Consider the following 15038-nt stretch of genomic DNA (forward strand, 5'->3'; position numbering starts at 1 on the left):
CCTTCTCCCTCATTCTCTATCTCCCGTCTCTGTCTCTTATTCCTGCCCTCTGTCTCTCTGGTAAAAAAAAAAAAAATCTCCTTTGTGCTGAGAACTTGGTCTTGGGGTTTCCTTTCAATTCCAGCACTAGGGAGGCAGAGGCAGGTGGATCTCTGAGTTCAAGGCCAGCCTGGTCTACAGAGCGAGTTCCAGAACAGCCAGGGCTACACAGAGAAACCTTGCTTCGAAAAAGAAAAAGGAAAGGCTTCTCCATGGGAAAGGACGTCTCCACTAATGTACTTTCACACCTCAGTCAGCCCTAATGTGGGATTTTTTGTGGGCAGTCCTACACAACTTTTCAGTGTTAACATTTCTGGTGGTTGTCCACACTGACAATGGGCAAGGGCCTGCTCCCAGGTAGCTTCCAGGGAATAAAAAGAACTTTATTTAATCTTTCGGCTCTGGGGTAAATTAAATCCAAATGTGATGAGGCCAAAGAAGCTCGAATCTTTAGCTCAGGAGAAAAGATGGAGGATTTTCCAAGCCATCACTCTGCTGGCCAAGAGCTGGGCACCTGCCCACCTGCCCCTCGGCTGATGACCTCATCACAGCTGCCTTCCCTCACTTCTTTTCCACACCACTCATCTGTCCTTCCGTCTGCCTTGCCTGGCTCCTTCTCCCATCAACCCCTCACACACTGATGGTCTTCAGGGTTCAATTCTTCTTTACTCACCTCATCACCTCCCTCCTGTAGATGACAACCCCTGCATTTCTATCTCTAGTAGACACCTGTCCCTGAACCCCAGACCCTTAGCTCCACTGGCCTTTACTCTGGACCAACTCTAGGTCCGTCCCCCCTCCCCCGCCCCGCCTTGCCCTGGGAGGACCTTCACCTGACATCTTAGCAGATGTCTACAGACTTGCAGAGCTCTCCTACACCCATGCCAACTTCTGCCACTGTTTTCTGGAGAGACTTCTCTGGTCATCAAAGCACTGGGTAACCAAAGCACTCAGACACACACTCCCGAAGGAGAATCTTCCATCACCAATGGCAGGAGAGGGTTAACTATCCCAGTTCCCTGGACTAGAGAGCTGGCTTAGAGGTGAAGAGCATTGGCAGCTCTTCCGGAGGACCCAGCACCCACATGGCGGCTCACAACCATCTGTAACTCCATTCTAGGGGATCTGGCTCCCTCACATGGACATACCTGCAGGCAAAACACCAATGCACATAAAATAGTAATAATAAATACTTTTTAAAAAGTCTAGTGCCCTTACCCCTCAGGAGGACAACTCTGAGGGTGCCTCTTCCATTCCACACCCTGAGTTTCCCCACTGGTGACTCTTATCACCGACAGACAACAAAGACTCTGGTAACTACCCCCCCCCCTTGACGGGTATTACTGGATGGATCAGGCTGGCCTGAAACTTGCAATTCTCCTGCTTCTGCCTCCTGAGTGTTGGGATTAGAGGCATGCACCGCCACTGCCCAGCCTTCCTTTTTGTTTTTAATTATTACATTTAGTGTGTGTGAGGTGTGGGGTGTGGGGAGGTGGTGGAGTGCACATTCGTGCCATGGCATGTATGTGCAGAGATCAGAAGACAGCTTGCAGGAACTGGGAGACACGGGGTTTATCTGCTGAGCCATTTCATCTTCCTAATAACTATTTTTTTTATTAAATAACTTACTTCCCTTTCCCATATCCCTTTCCCACTCTTCAAGAGGTTTCCATCACGTGCAAAATAAAATGCTTGTCTTTAGATTCTCATTTTCGATCTGACTCTAGGGAGACCCGGGTCTAGCCACTGTCCAAACAGAGCACACCTGTTCCTCCTGTTCCTCCCTGCCACATGTCACAGTGACCATACCACCAGCCCTCTCCACCTTCCCACCCTCAACTCGTCAGCCTTTCCCACCTCCGACCCATCACCAGTTCCTGAGGGCACAACATCCCTGCTTCTTCAGCTCCGTTCTCTGGTCCCGTGCATCTCTATTGCCCTGCCTCCTCCCTCCAATGAGCTTCTCTTCACTGCCTGAACCTGACTCCAACCCTATCACTGGCCATCTCCCCGGGACCGTGATCTGTACTCGGTCACCTCCCTTAGTCCCCTGTCTCCACTGTCATCAACCCACGTGACTCTGAGGCCCTTGTCAGCACTCAGTCAGAAATGATGTTTCCAGCCGGGCAGGGGTGGTGCACGCCTGTCATCTCAGCACCCAAGAGGCAAAGGCCGGCAGACCTCTGGGAGTTTGAGGGCAGCTTGGTCTCTACTTTGTTAGTTCTAGGCCAGCCAGGGTGGCACAGTTAGTCCCTGTCTCAAATAAAGAAAGAACAACAACAAAACTACAAAGAAAAAGAAAAAAAAAAGAAAGAAAGAAAGTCTGTTTCCATATATCTCCTAAATCTGGAGTCTCCATGTGTCTCTCACTGTACGAAGCCTTCTTCCTTCCCGGGCCTCCCAGACTGCTCCCACGTCTAATAACCTCGTGTCTTATTCCCCTCCCTCCAGCCATGGACTGTCTCCTGTGGGAGCAGACATGGTGAGGCCACTCCAGCTCAGAGCTGTGACCCTAGGATCCCTTTCTACCCACGAAGCCCTGCCAGCCCTCCTCTGCTCACTGTGTCATAGGGGACAAAAGGACATCAGGACTAAAAGACCTTCAGACATAGCTGTAAGATAAATAGGTAAAGTGACCAGGGTTTGGACTCAGTGAGCAAGACGAAACTCAGAGGTCAGAAGAACAGGTTAGGTGGGATCAGAGAGCAAGGCTCAGGCTGCAGCCTCTCTCCTTCCCTCCCAGCAGGAAGGTCAAACCTCCAATAAGAGGTCACAGTCCAGGGTAATACTTACAGCCCACATGTAGAAGGACTTGGTGGCGCAGATGCCAGGAGTCGCGGTGGAAAACAGGCGTACAGGCCGCTGTGGCCCAGTTCTAGGCTTCGTAGTACCAGCTGAGAGCCATTGAGCAGGTCAGGAGCCAGATCGGTGCCGTTGACCCTCCACGTCACAGCAGCATCCCAGCTTGCTGTCCCACAGGGCAGCATCACATCGGAGCCCAGGCGCTCATACTGGACATGCGGTGCCTCTGTGGGGCCAGGGAGGGCAGGAACAAGAGTCACAGGTCAGAGTCCTGCCTAGCAAGCGCAGGTGAACATGGACAGGTGAGACTGAAGGGGCATGAGAGAGGGAGCGTCGCTGGAGATGGCGGCCTGCGCAGAACTTCTCTGTGGCTGTGCAAGTGTGTCTTCGCTTTGGAAAGCACATGAGAGGATCTCTCTGTGGGGCGAGGGAAGTGGGTGCTGTGTGGCATTTGGAAGGATCTATTCTCAGTGAAAATTCAGTTCCTCTTTAGTCTCTGCACCTTTACAAAGTTTCCTGACCCCTATGACCCTAACTACGAGACTACTTCTTCTTCCTCCCTCCCTCTCTTCTTCGTCTTCTTTTTTTCTCCCCTTTTGATTTTTCTTTTTTTTTTTCTTTTTTTTTTTGGTTTTTCGAGACAGGGTTTCTCTGTGTAGCTTTGCGCCTTTCCCGGAGCTCACTTGGTAGCCCAGGCTGGCCTCGAACTCACAGAGAGGCTCTGCCTCCCGAGTGCTGGGATTAAAGGCCCTTTTGATTTTTCAAGAATGCTTTCTTTGTGTTCTTGGCTGCCCTGGAACTCACTCTGTAGACCAGGCTAAACTCAAACTCACAGAGATCCATCCACCCGCCTCTGCCTCCTGAGTCCTGGGATTAAAGGCGTGCGCCACCACTGCCTGGCTGACTCTAACTTCTTGTCATCAGCAGGCCCAGCCCCACGCCTCCCCAGGACCACTATTTTTTGGAGCGGAGCATCTGTCCTGCTTGCTGCCCCCATCACCCTCTGCGCCACGGTCCATGTCTCCAGGTCGGCCTCCTTCACTGCCATTACAGTGGTGCAGAGGGTGCCCCTCCTGGACTCTCTTCTCTGCCTCATTCCTGGTTTTCCGTCCCATGCCTTTCCCTTATCTTTCTTCGACCCCCCCCCCTGCCCCCAGCTCTGCCCACTCCACACAAGCTCCCCGCCCCACCTTAGCGATCCAGGGCTGGGATGGCAGCATTAGAGGGGAGAGCGGGCAGACCTTGCAGAAGTGGGCCCCGGGGAACTCCTGGCAACTGTCAAGTTTGTGAAGCAGCTTGCGGCTGGGGTGGGAGCTGGGACTGAGGGAGTGCTCCGTCCATTTCTCGCTTGCCCCCAGGAGGAGCCTGTCAGAACTAAAAACTAAACTCCTGCCCTGGCCCTGGCAGCCCGGGCCAACCGAGGCGTGATGGACTGGCCCCAGGAGACTGCAGATAGAAAGGTGGAAGCCAGCACCTGTCCGGCGGGCGGGCGGGTGGGCAGCGCCAGGTGGAGGAGGCAGCGAGCAGGACGGAGTCGGAGAGGCAGATCCACAGGCAGCAGCAGAGGGACAGGCATGCAGAGTCGGAATCTTCAGACACCCCCACCTCCTGCCCCCTGAGCCTGGAAGGACAGATGCTTCCCTCATCCCAGCCAGATCTGTGGAGTGAGGGTGGGAGGGGAGAGGGGGGGAGGAAGGGGCAGCGGGGAGGGGGGGGCTGCGGGATCCCTCGTTAACACTCGCTCACATCTCCCCTCCAGAGAGCCACCCCGCTGAGTTGGGGGATTTTCAGAGGCAATTCCTGTTAACGAGCCAATTAAGTTGGGCCAGTGGCCTCTTAATTAGACTTGTTAACACCACCAGGACTTCGAGGGGAGGGGGGAGGGATCCCTCAAGGGCCCCTCGGTCGCCCTCCTCAGCGGAGCCCCTCCCCAGGACTGCTTTCTCCTGGCGGGAACATCTGTCCTGTTCGCTGCCTGCCACCCTCCCTGGCCGGGGTCTCTGTGTCTCCGGTCTGTCCCCCTTGCGGCCTGTCTCTGCCTTTGCCCCTCTCTGAGCCTCTCTGTCCCTGTCCAGAGGAGGGGGAAGCAGGAAACGGAGCCAGCCCTGACCACTTGTCTGTGGGGCTTGGGACCAGCCGAACAGAGGATGAACAGGCGGAAGGGCGGTGGCTGGGGGCCTTGGAGGCCACAGCTGTGAGGCTGGACCCGAGGCTGAATGGAGGCCTCCCCCTGATCAGAGGCCCAGTGTCCAAGACTCAGGCCACTGAGCCCCCCCTCAATCAAATAGCTCCGGCCACTGAGCCCCCTTCCAACCTCCCTTCCAAAAACCTGGAGCTTCCAGGAAACATGCCAAGCCCCCTCTCTCCACACAACCCCCGCCCCCCCCAACAGAGAGACTCTGCATCCAGCTGCCTGAGGAGGAGGCTGAAAACTGACCGTTGGGGAGGGGGCGTGGCCATCGGGGTCCCAGAGGCAACACACCAACCCTGACCAAAAGCCGCTCAGGACAAACATGGACGCAGTGTGGCCCTTCAGCACCGGGGCAGGGGGTGGCACAGCCACCGGTGAGGAGACGCCTCACGACAAGCACAACAGCAGTGGCCTGACGCGTCCCCCATCATCACACCCTGTCTGCCTTGGAAACAACCGTGGAGACACAATCTGATGGCAATGACAAGAAAGGGCAGAAGAGACACGCAGCATCAGAAGACAACCGCAGGCCACAACACAGAGACAGGAGCAACACGGCATGACAATCACACAGTGCCACAACGGTCACACCACAACGGCAACACACACACACACACACACACACACACACACACACACACACACACACACACACACCAGCTTCAGAAACGGCACTGGTTTAGTGCTGTCTCTGGCCCGCTCTGCAGGTGCCCCTCCTGACATGCCTGTCCATTTCAGAAATTAAATCAAGCAGCAGGGGGAGGATGGGGTTCTTGGCCCTGACAAATGCTCCAAAGGAATCAGCTGTGAAAAGGTTGTTAGAAGCCAGGATGAGAGACAGAGACAGGATGAGGTCATGGACATGGAGAACACAGAGGGACAGAGCTGACGGCTCCCTCACACCTGCACACACAGACTCACATGGGGACTGCGTGCCGGAAATCGTCCCCCCGGGTGTCCTAAGCAACTTCATATCACCACACAGGCAGGATGAGGACGGTCACCCACAAAGAAGCAACGGCGGCCACTCGTCGCAAGGTTACAGTCACACACAGGCTCAATCACACAGGGACACTGTGCCCTTTCAGGGATGGTGGTAACACCTGGTACAAGATCTCAGGCGGGTGCAAAAACAGAATCATCACCTAGGGGCACAGTTACTCACGGGGACAGGCGCTCGTGGACAGGGTGAAACTTAACAAGGGCAAAAACACACAAAGAAAGCCATACTATCACACACAGGGTACAGTCTCAGATGCCATGATGCAGCACCTGAACGGGCATTCACCCAGGTAATGCACAGCCTCCAAAGACAGCCACACAGAGACACCCAACAGAGCCACGCTCTCACACACACAAACGTCCCACACACTGCGCTGTGATCTCATGCCAGGGCCCCGGCCAGACGCAGCCCTGACTTCACATGTAAGTAGAGATCTTTACACACACAGCAGAGAGAGGCACCTGGCAGGCCTGTGCTGATCCAGCCAGGAGCTCTGGGACCGATCAGGCTCTCCCCGGGCCTCAGTGGCTCGTCTCCTAAGGGAGAGGCCACAGATTCCTGGACCCACTACTACCCTTTCGGCCCATAGTCTTGAGGACAGAGGAGGTCAGCCAGTAAGGCCTGTTCAGCGCCTGGACTTACTCCCTCTCAGGCCCTGCTTCTGCCTCCGCAGCCAAGGCAGAGGCAGGACAGGACCCAAGCAATGGAGGGACTTGGGGAATCTTACTGGAGGCGACTTGCAAGTTCAGACCGCAACGTGGTTAGGGAAGAGGGCACATGTGTCCCCAGCAGAGGCACAGATCCTTGTCCTAGAAGCTATGGGGACTCAGACCTCACTAGACAGACAGGTGGGGGATGGGTGGAGAGGCTCCCTGTCACTCACCCCTGAGCAGTCCCTCCCTCCCCTAGCCAGGGTCCACCTTGAGTGCTCCGGCCCTCTCTCATGAGTCTCAATGTCTGCTCACCACCTCTGCCACCATCCTTCAGCGATTAGGCTGACACCAGGAAGTAACCTGGAGCAGTTTTGCTCAGTCTCTGAAATGCCTCCTACACCCCTACAAATCTTACCTAAATACTGTCCAGAAGCCCTGTCCCCAGCTCCATTCCCAAGTCCTATCCTACCTGCCTGTGTCCTCTGCCTTCCCTACGGAACAAATTATTTCAAGCATGCGACGATCCGGGTGTGACTGTAGAAGGCTCTGCCTGAGACATCAGTGGGTTATCCTGCTTATATCACTGTCACGTGACTACGCGTCCTTTGGGCGAGGCATGTGTGACGGTGCCATAGTGTACCAGTGTGACTCCTGGGGGCATCTGTGTGCAGCTGTGCGGATGAAGACTCATGCACCGTTCTGGGAGGAGGCATCGACAAGCAGCCCTCCCAAGCACTCACCCTGTGGACTGTGTTTCTGGGTGTAGACAGCGGCGGCGGCAGCGGCAAGCACGGCACAGCAGGCCCATGGGACAGAAGCAGCCATCTGTTGGGAGAAATGGGTTGTGGAGGGGCAGCGTCAGCCCAGGCAGGAACCCCCTGGTGGGGTTAGGGGTGCTGCTCTCGGGGAAGGCTGGGAAATCTCAGCCCCGGAGCCAGGGGCACTTTGACCCCAAACACCCCTCTTAATGGGGCTTGGGGTCCCCTTTCCAGCATTGAAAACCAGCGTACTGTCACCTGTGGGAAGGATCGCTGAGATGGTGGCAGACAACTCCGGCAGTTTGTCATTCAGTAAGAGTGCTGACTGCAGAATGTAGTCAACCACGGATGAGTTATAGAACATCGGCAATGCCAGGGCCGTTTTTCAAAATTAAAAAACATACCTCGACCAGTGAGCTTAGCTAATTAGGTATCCACACCACCAACGGCAAGGGCAACGCTTTAGCTTAATTGAAGGTCTGTACTTCCCCAAAGTGCCTTGAACAGAAGGCCCCTGCTTTACTCCTGGGGAGAAAGCCTGAAACCTGGATGCTCAAGAGACCCCTGGATCTATCACTGGCCCCCACCCAGACTCCTACTGGGCTCTGGAAACTCGGGGTATCAAGACAGTGGCACTCTCGCCAAGCCAGATGCAGCTCTGGCTTTACTGTGTCTCAGTGATCAAAAAAAAACGAAGACTGCTCATACGTGAGCCCTTCCCAAGGATCCTAGACCACCCTTCACCTCAGAGACGTGTTCTCAGAAGCCTGGGACCCCCAGCCCAGGAGGAGCAGGGTCTACATGTGCTCATGCAGGCACATGAAGTACATCCAGGACATGTCCCCAGAAACCAGGAAGAATCCAGTGGTCCCCCCACTTAATGTCCTGCCTCCTGGAATGAGTTCAATTCCCCCACCCCAGCACATGCTCAGACCCGAGGCAGGGAAATAACTATTTCCTGGAGGACAGGCTCTAAGTGTGATAACCTCCCTTTTCTAAACTCAGGATAGAAACCAAGGGACTGTTAACCATGCAGAAGCAGAGACCCAAAGATAGACACCAGGGGATATTATGGGGTATTTAACCATGGCTGCTGTCCAGGCAGTCTCACAGTAGACCTTGCCCAGAAACACTGCCCAAACAACCATACAGAGCCCCCAAACAATCAGCTCCACACTCGAGCTGTCGAGAGAGCGCCTCCAACCATGCACACAGCCAGATAACCAGACAGAGAAGCGATCCGAGTGTAGCCAGCACAACCAGAGAAGCGGCCAAACACACGGCAGTCTGCTCAGCCAGACCCCAGCCGAGGAAGAGCAAGAGCTGAGGCAAAGAAACCGGCAGCGACAGTCGGTGCCAGAGACACCGCCAGAAACAGCCAGGGAAACTCTGACACACAAGCAGAGAAATTGCTAGACACACACAGCCATACACTCAGGCACAAAGCGAGAGAAAGAATCAGAGCCACAGCCGGATGCTCAGTCAGGAAGTATCCGCACCCCTGCAAACTCTGCCAGAGACACTGTTAGGGCCACAGCCAGAGATAGCATCAGAGATACGGCCAGAGACACCCAGACCAAGTGCCCGAGAGACCGCAGCTGGGAGGAGGGAGAGGAAGGTGGGCATTAACTGCCGCAGCCGGGTGGGAGCAAACCTGAATTCCTGGGAGCTCCTTTATGGGAAAGGGCTTCCACTGCCTTCTGTTTCCCTCACCCACCCCGGATTGCTCATCTCCTCTGAGCCTGCTTGTCCTGATGGCCACAGCTACAGCCACACTTTGCTGGTGTGGTCGTGACCCCCTTTCCACATTGGTGACTCCTAGGGCCTTGGTTACCTTCTGGCCAGGTTCCTTATGACTCTCAATCATGTCTCATCTTCAGCTACTCCTTAGGCCTAGGAGGTTAAGACAGTGACCAAAGGCACATCACTAGCAAATTACACGAAGTCAGCTAGACTTCTGAGCTGATTCTGGAGAAAAAGAGACAGGCCGGAATCCTACCTGGTCATCTCCCCCTCCCCCCAACAACTCCCCCAGCCTTGGAAGGTAGCCCTCAGACCCTCCCCCTCTATCTCTGCCATCTGTCCACGCTTTTCTCCTAGATCCTTGGCCTCGGTGCCAGTTCACTGAGCACCACCTGGGAACAAGAACCAGGCCACAGGCAGGCAGGCAGGCAGGTAGGTATGCAGGCAAGCAAGCAGAGTGGACAGAGGTCAGATCCAGAGGGAGAGTCAGAGCAAAGAGGAAAACCTCTGCTCCCTACTCCTTCTAGGTCCTCGTCAGGCTGGAGGCGGAAGATATCCAGGAGAGGCACACATGCATCCTCTCCAGCGTGTACACACACACACACACACACACACACACACACGCACACACACACACTTTCAGGCCCCCACAGGGGGAGGGGAGACTTCTTCATCAAAGTCGCCTCCATCAGCCCGATGAGTTACTGTAAGGGCCGGGCCCTGGGCCAACGGGGCTGCAGCCACAGGAGACGGGTGCTGCTGAGAGCTAGTGAGCTGGCTAGTGCTGCGGAGAGTGGGGGTGGGGTACCAAGACAGACACTGCAGGGTCTGGGCACCCGGAAACGGGAGAGCCTTGGGTAGGGGAAATGGGCCTGGTGAGGCAGAGTGCTGAGCGGGCTCTTCCAGGGACAAGGCACAGAGGCAGAGTGGAAGAAGGGACACAGGGAGGAAGACAGGGCACACTGGGAACCGCAGACCCCCCGCGGCAAATGGGAAGACAGACACAAAGGCCCTCTCTGCCCACCCTAGACCATGGCAAGGAGCCTGTGTAACTCCTAAGGCTGGAAGGAGGCGGGCAGTCAATGCGGCACGCAGGACTGACCAGGTGCCACAGCAGGTTCTTTCTGGGGTTGGAAGGATTCTCACTGGGGATCTAGAAGCCCAGCCTCTAGGAGACAGGGGTGAAATAAAGCCACACCCCTCTGCTTCCGCTGCTGATAAAAACAACAACAAAACCACTCAGGGTAGTTTCCCCCCACCTCTCCTCAATGCCCCAGTTAGGCCCACTCTCTAAATGGGGAGACTGAAGCTAGAGGCATCCGGAACGTAACACCACCCACCACCTCCCTGCCCTCAATCACCTCCAACTCCCATCTCGGGGCCAATAGCTCCTTTCCCAGGAATTTTCCAAGTCCATACTTCCAGGCTAGGATGGATCTAGACGATCAACGTCATACAGCCCGAGGGAAGGCGGTACACTGGCCTAGGCTCCTTACGATCATCGAAGGAGAGGTTAAGCCCAGAAGGAAGATGGAAGAGAGCGGAAGCAGCCCAGCGCCCTGCAGCACAAGGTTCCCAACACTTCTCACATGAATCCCAGTGTCACCATTATTTACACACACAAGTGACACAGAAGACAAATCCCAGGGTCCAGTTTAGTGTCACTGTCCCACTGTGACACAAAGACACTAACTACCACACGGTGATAATAAATCAGTGAAAACGATACAATTGCACTGTTCACAGTGGCACACAAGGATGTTGACAGTCATCATCGTAACAATGTTGCAATAATATGACCCAACAATGCACTGACACCTGTTGAGATGGATACAGTCACACAGGGTAGCACATGGCCACAAAGAGATGTTGACAGACTCAGTGACATACAGAATGATACCAGTTCACAGAAACGTTAGCGCCCATGGAGGCTGACAGTCACCATTAGTAATGCTGCCAGACACAGTGACAAGCTCCAGACTGGGGATCTCAATTACTCAGTTCTGGAGTCTGGTTTAGGATCCGGGACCCCAAGACCACTCCTTCCCAGCCCCAGCAACGCCCCAGTTGTCCTGTGCCCCCACCTCACTGGTTGCCTAGCTAAAGGTACAATCTAGGGGAGGCTCTTTGAAAAGCCCCTATTATGGCTGCCAAGCCACAGCCAGAAGTTTGGAGAGTCCCTGCCAAAACCAGGTTGGGGTGGGGGTTAGCAGCACCACTGACTGGGTCTCAGCCACAGTGTGTGTGTGTGTGTGTGTGTGTGTGTGTGTGTGTGTGTGTGTGTGTGTTGATCTGCAGTAGGGTGTCCTAAGCTATGGGTGGAGGCTGGCGTGAGGGTCAGGAATGTTCCTTCTGGCCTTGACAGTGAAGAAGGGCGGCCTCATGCAGTGACCTCAAAGCAAGGTTACCAATCCATCTCCAAGTTGGGTAATTGAGATTCAGTGGTCACTGGCCAGGACTCCTTTCCTTGCCCAGTACAGGGCTGAAGTGACTCTTTCTCAGCTCCCTGCCCCTCTTTGACAACTCCAAACCCCCACAGCATCAGCAGAAAGGGTACCCTGGGTCCTCACTTCCTTCCCATCTTCTCACACAGCCCTGAAAGTCCTACGCATGGGCAAACACCCAGAGCATGGATTCCAATGCCAGGGAAGCCAGCAAGCCTCCGACCTGGGGAGACATTAGGGCAGAGCAAGAAGAGAGACACACAACCAGGATAGGGTGAGCAGGGAAGACAAGGCCTGGCCTGGACAAGGGGGAGCTTGGGAGCGACGGGCAGGAAGCTCTGCCGGCTGGGAGGCCCCCAGATCCCACCAGACCTGGACAGCCTGGACAGTGTGGGCAGTGGGAGCTGGAGCAGAGGCCTGGAAGGTTCACAGGTTGGATCGGATCGGGGGGAGGAGCAGGCCAGGGAGGGAGGCCTGGCTCCTGGCAGTTGGCTGGCAGGTCCCCTCACCAGGGAGGGGGAGGGCACAGGTCAGGGGTCAGCTCCTGGCTACAGGCTCCCGCTCAGCAGTAGTAGTGTGTCTTCCTCCTGTCTTTCTGACTCTCTTGTCTCTGTCCCCTCTTTGAATCCAGACCTCTTCTTCCTCTCATGTCTGGGTGCCACCACCTCAAAGGACAGGAGGTTGTGAATTCAGAAGCTGTGACTGAGGCTGGAATTCCAGCCTTCTTCTCCTCCTGGGCTGCTACACCCCCTCCCACTACGGAGCAAGCCTCAGTGCTGAGGGGGAAAGGATGCCACCCAGCACAAGTGCCCTCCTCCTGCCGAGAAGGGGGGAGGACAGGCTGAGCACCAGTGGGAGGGGGCCAGGAAGGAGCCAGAGGGAGTGGTCCCCCAGCCCCAGCACTGGCTGAGGTTGTGGAAAAGGAGGCGGCCCGATGTGAGTGAGTTGGGGGGTGGGTATCCGCACCTGCTGTTGTGACCTCCACAGCCAGAGATGGGGGCCTGTCGGGGGAGGGACACACAGATTCCGATGGATTTTGGCAGCAGCCTGGACTCTAAGTGCTCCCACCCCCCACCCCCAGCCTCTTGTACCGTGGGGACCCTGAGTTCAGCATGTGCGTGCCCTGCTTGCTGCACGTGTGTGCGGGCGTGTTGGGGGGGGGTAACGACGGCCGGTAGCGTGGGATGTGTCTTGGGAAGATGGGGATCCATCCCACCAGCCTGTGCCCACATGGAGAGGTCCACTTGGAGCCCAGAAGCTGCACACAAGCATCCCTCTAGATGCAGAAGGTCTGGGATTTTTTTTCCTTCAGAAGTCATTTGCTCCAGCCCCTGCCTCTTACATGGAGAGCAGGGCAGGGCAGGTGAATGCATAGCCTCTCTTTGGGCACATGCTCTGCACAGCTTTACAGACTCTGAGGCACAGGTGGCCAACTCCCTCCTCCCCAAGCCCAGTCCAGTCCATGGTTCCCAGAAGAATCAGGAGGACCCTCCACCTAGGAAAGGCCTACCAGTCAAGGGAAAGGCTGTGCCGGGCAGTGTGTGGCTGCTTTGGAGAGACAGTGTTGCAGGGGGAGGTTAGCCTGCCAGATGCCATGATCCCCGGGGGATGGGCAAAGCGGTAGGGGTGAATGGGACTCCAGCTGGGGTAGGAGGTTGGAAAGGGTCTACAGTAAGTGTCCAGCTGGGAGAAGACAGGATGGACAAGACAGCTCTTGAGACTTGGGGCCTAGTTCAAAGACCTGTTTGTCTCCTCTACCATCCCCCACCCTCTCCCCTGCCAGATGACTGTTACAGTACAAACGCACACCTTTAATCCCAGCACTGGGGAGGTAGAGGCAGGCAGATCTCCACTGAATTAGAGGCCAGCCTGGTTTACATACTGAGTTCCAGGACAGCCAGGGCTAGGCAGAGAGACCCTGTCTCAAAACAACAACAAAGAACACCACTCCCCCTCAAAAAAGTCCATGCATGTAAGTACACACACACACACACACACACACACACACACACACACACACACACCCAGCAGGGCACTGTGAAGCAGGAGTTTGTAACAGGAAGAACTGAAGATGGTCTTTTTGGCAGAGCCAGAGTTGGTGGGGGGAGAAATTTCTTTTTCCTTATGGAACAATGTTCTGTTTTCTCTGCCCCCTTAACATGCACGTGTGCCATGCATGCTACTTCTGAGGAACCTTCTGGTCTGCTGGGTAAGAGCAAGCCACCCTCCCTCCCCCCTCCCCGCTCTTCACAATCTGTTCCTGATGGTAAACACAGGCATGAATACACACACCCACATGTTCACACACACCAGCAGCTCAGGGTGACACAGGACCCAGTGTTCACCTCACCCCTGGATGAAGCACACGCTAGAGGGCTCTTCCAGCCACCCAGGGAGCTTCCCGAGGCCCCCATCTCCACATCCACACAGCCAGTACTCTGCAGACATTCCCAGCAGGCAGCCACACACACACACACACACACACACACACACACACACACACACACACTGGCACTCAGTCTACAGTCACAACCACATATCATGGCCTCCCCTGTGGACACCCATATTGGTCCTCTCTCTCTCTCTCTCTCTCTCTCTCTCTCACACACACACACACACACACACACACACACACACACACACGTTAAAGTCACAGTTGCACACAGAGACTCCCTCACACAGAACCACCACCGTTTCACATATGGATACCATCATCACACTCAAGGCTGTCAACCTTCCACACAGACACCACCGTATGTATACCTTCAAAAACCCAGAGCTCCCCGGTCACCCGCAGCCCGCTGTCCTCACAATGGGAAACACACGGACACTCACGGCAGTCACACACGCTGGAACCTCGGTGTGCTTGAGCGAAGGAGATAAAGCAAAGGGCTGAAGCCAGACGTGAAAGGGGAGGGGAGGATTCCCTTCTTTAAAAGGTGAAGGACGACAATCATTTCCTGGTCAGTTCCCTCTTCCTCCAACCCTGCTCTCAACAACATTAGAGGATAGAGGGAGATCCAGGAGGGCTGCAGGGGCGAGGAAGCCCTGGGGTGAGAGAGATGGCAGTACTGGTTAACAGCAGGTACCAGAAAAGCCCCAAACTAGCCTGGGCCTCAGGCCCTCCTGCCTCCCGATGTCTCGAGGCTAAGGAGCGACAGGCCTCACTCTAACGGCATCCTAACACGCACACCCTGCCGGCTCTGTGCTCCTCACCTGTCTCTAATGCATCCAGATCAGATAGCAGGCCTCCACGAGACGGGGGAGAAGGAAATGAATACACCTTTACCTGAACAACCACCCCCAAGCCGCCATCAGTGCCAGGAGGCCCAGAGAGAGGAGGAGACGGGTGCCCAGCAGCAGACAACGTAGGAGCTCGATCAACTAACCACTTTAGGGCCCAAG

At 55.5% G+C, this 15038-nt stretch overlaps 1 protein-coding gene across 1 annotated transcript in view; it reads right to left on the bottom strand.

Annotated features, from left to right (window-relative positions):
* Cntfr (ciliary neurotrophic factor receptor) overlaps positions 1–15038 on the bottom strand; it is a 39463-nt gene that overhangs the window by 11297 nt on the left and 13128 nt on the right. The window contains 3 exon segments of the mRNA XM_037202526.1: positions 2833–2884; positions 2886–3067; positions 7429–7513. Of these exon segments, the coding sequence (XP_037058421.1) occupies positions 2833–2884; positions 2886–3067; positions 7429–7513 (319 nt within the window).

Source organism: Peromyscus leucopus, chromosome 2 (genome assembly GCF_004664715.2).
Source record: "Peromyscus leucopus breed LL Stock chromosome 2, UCI_PerLeu_2.1, whole genome shotgun sequence".
NCBI classification, from domain to species: Eukaryota; Metazoa; Chordata; class Mammalia; order Rodentia; family Cricetidae; genus Peromyscus; species Peromyscus leucopus.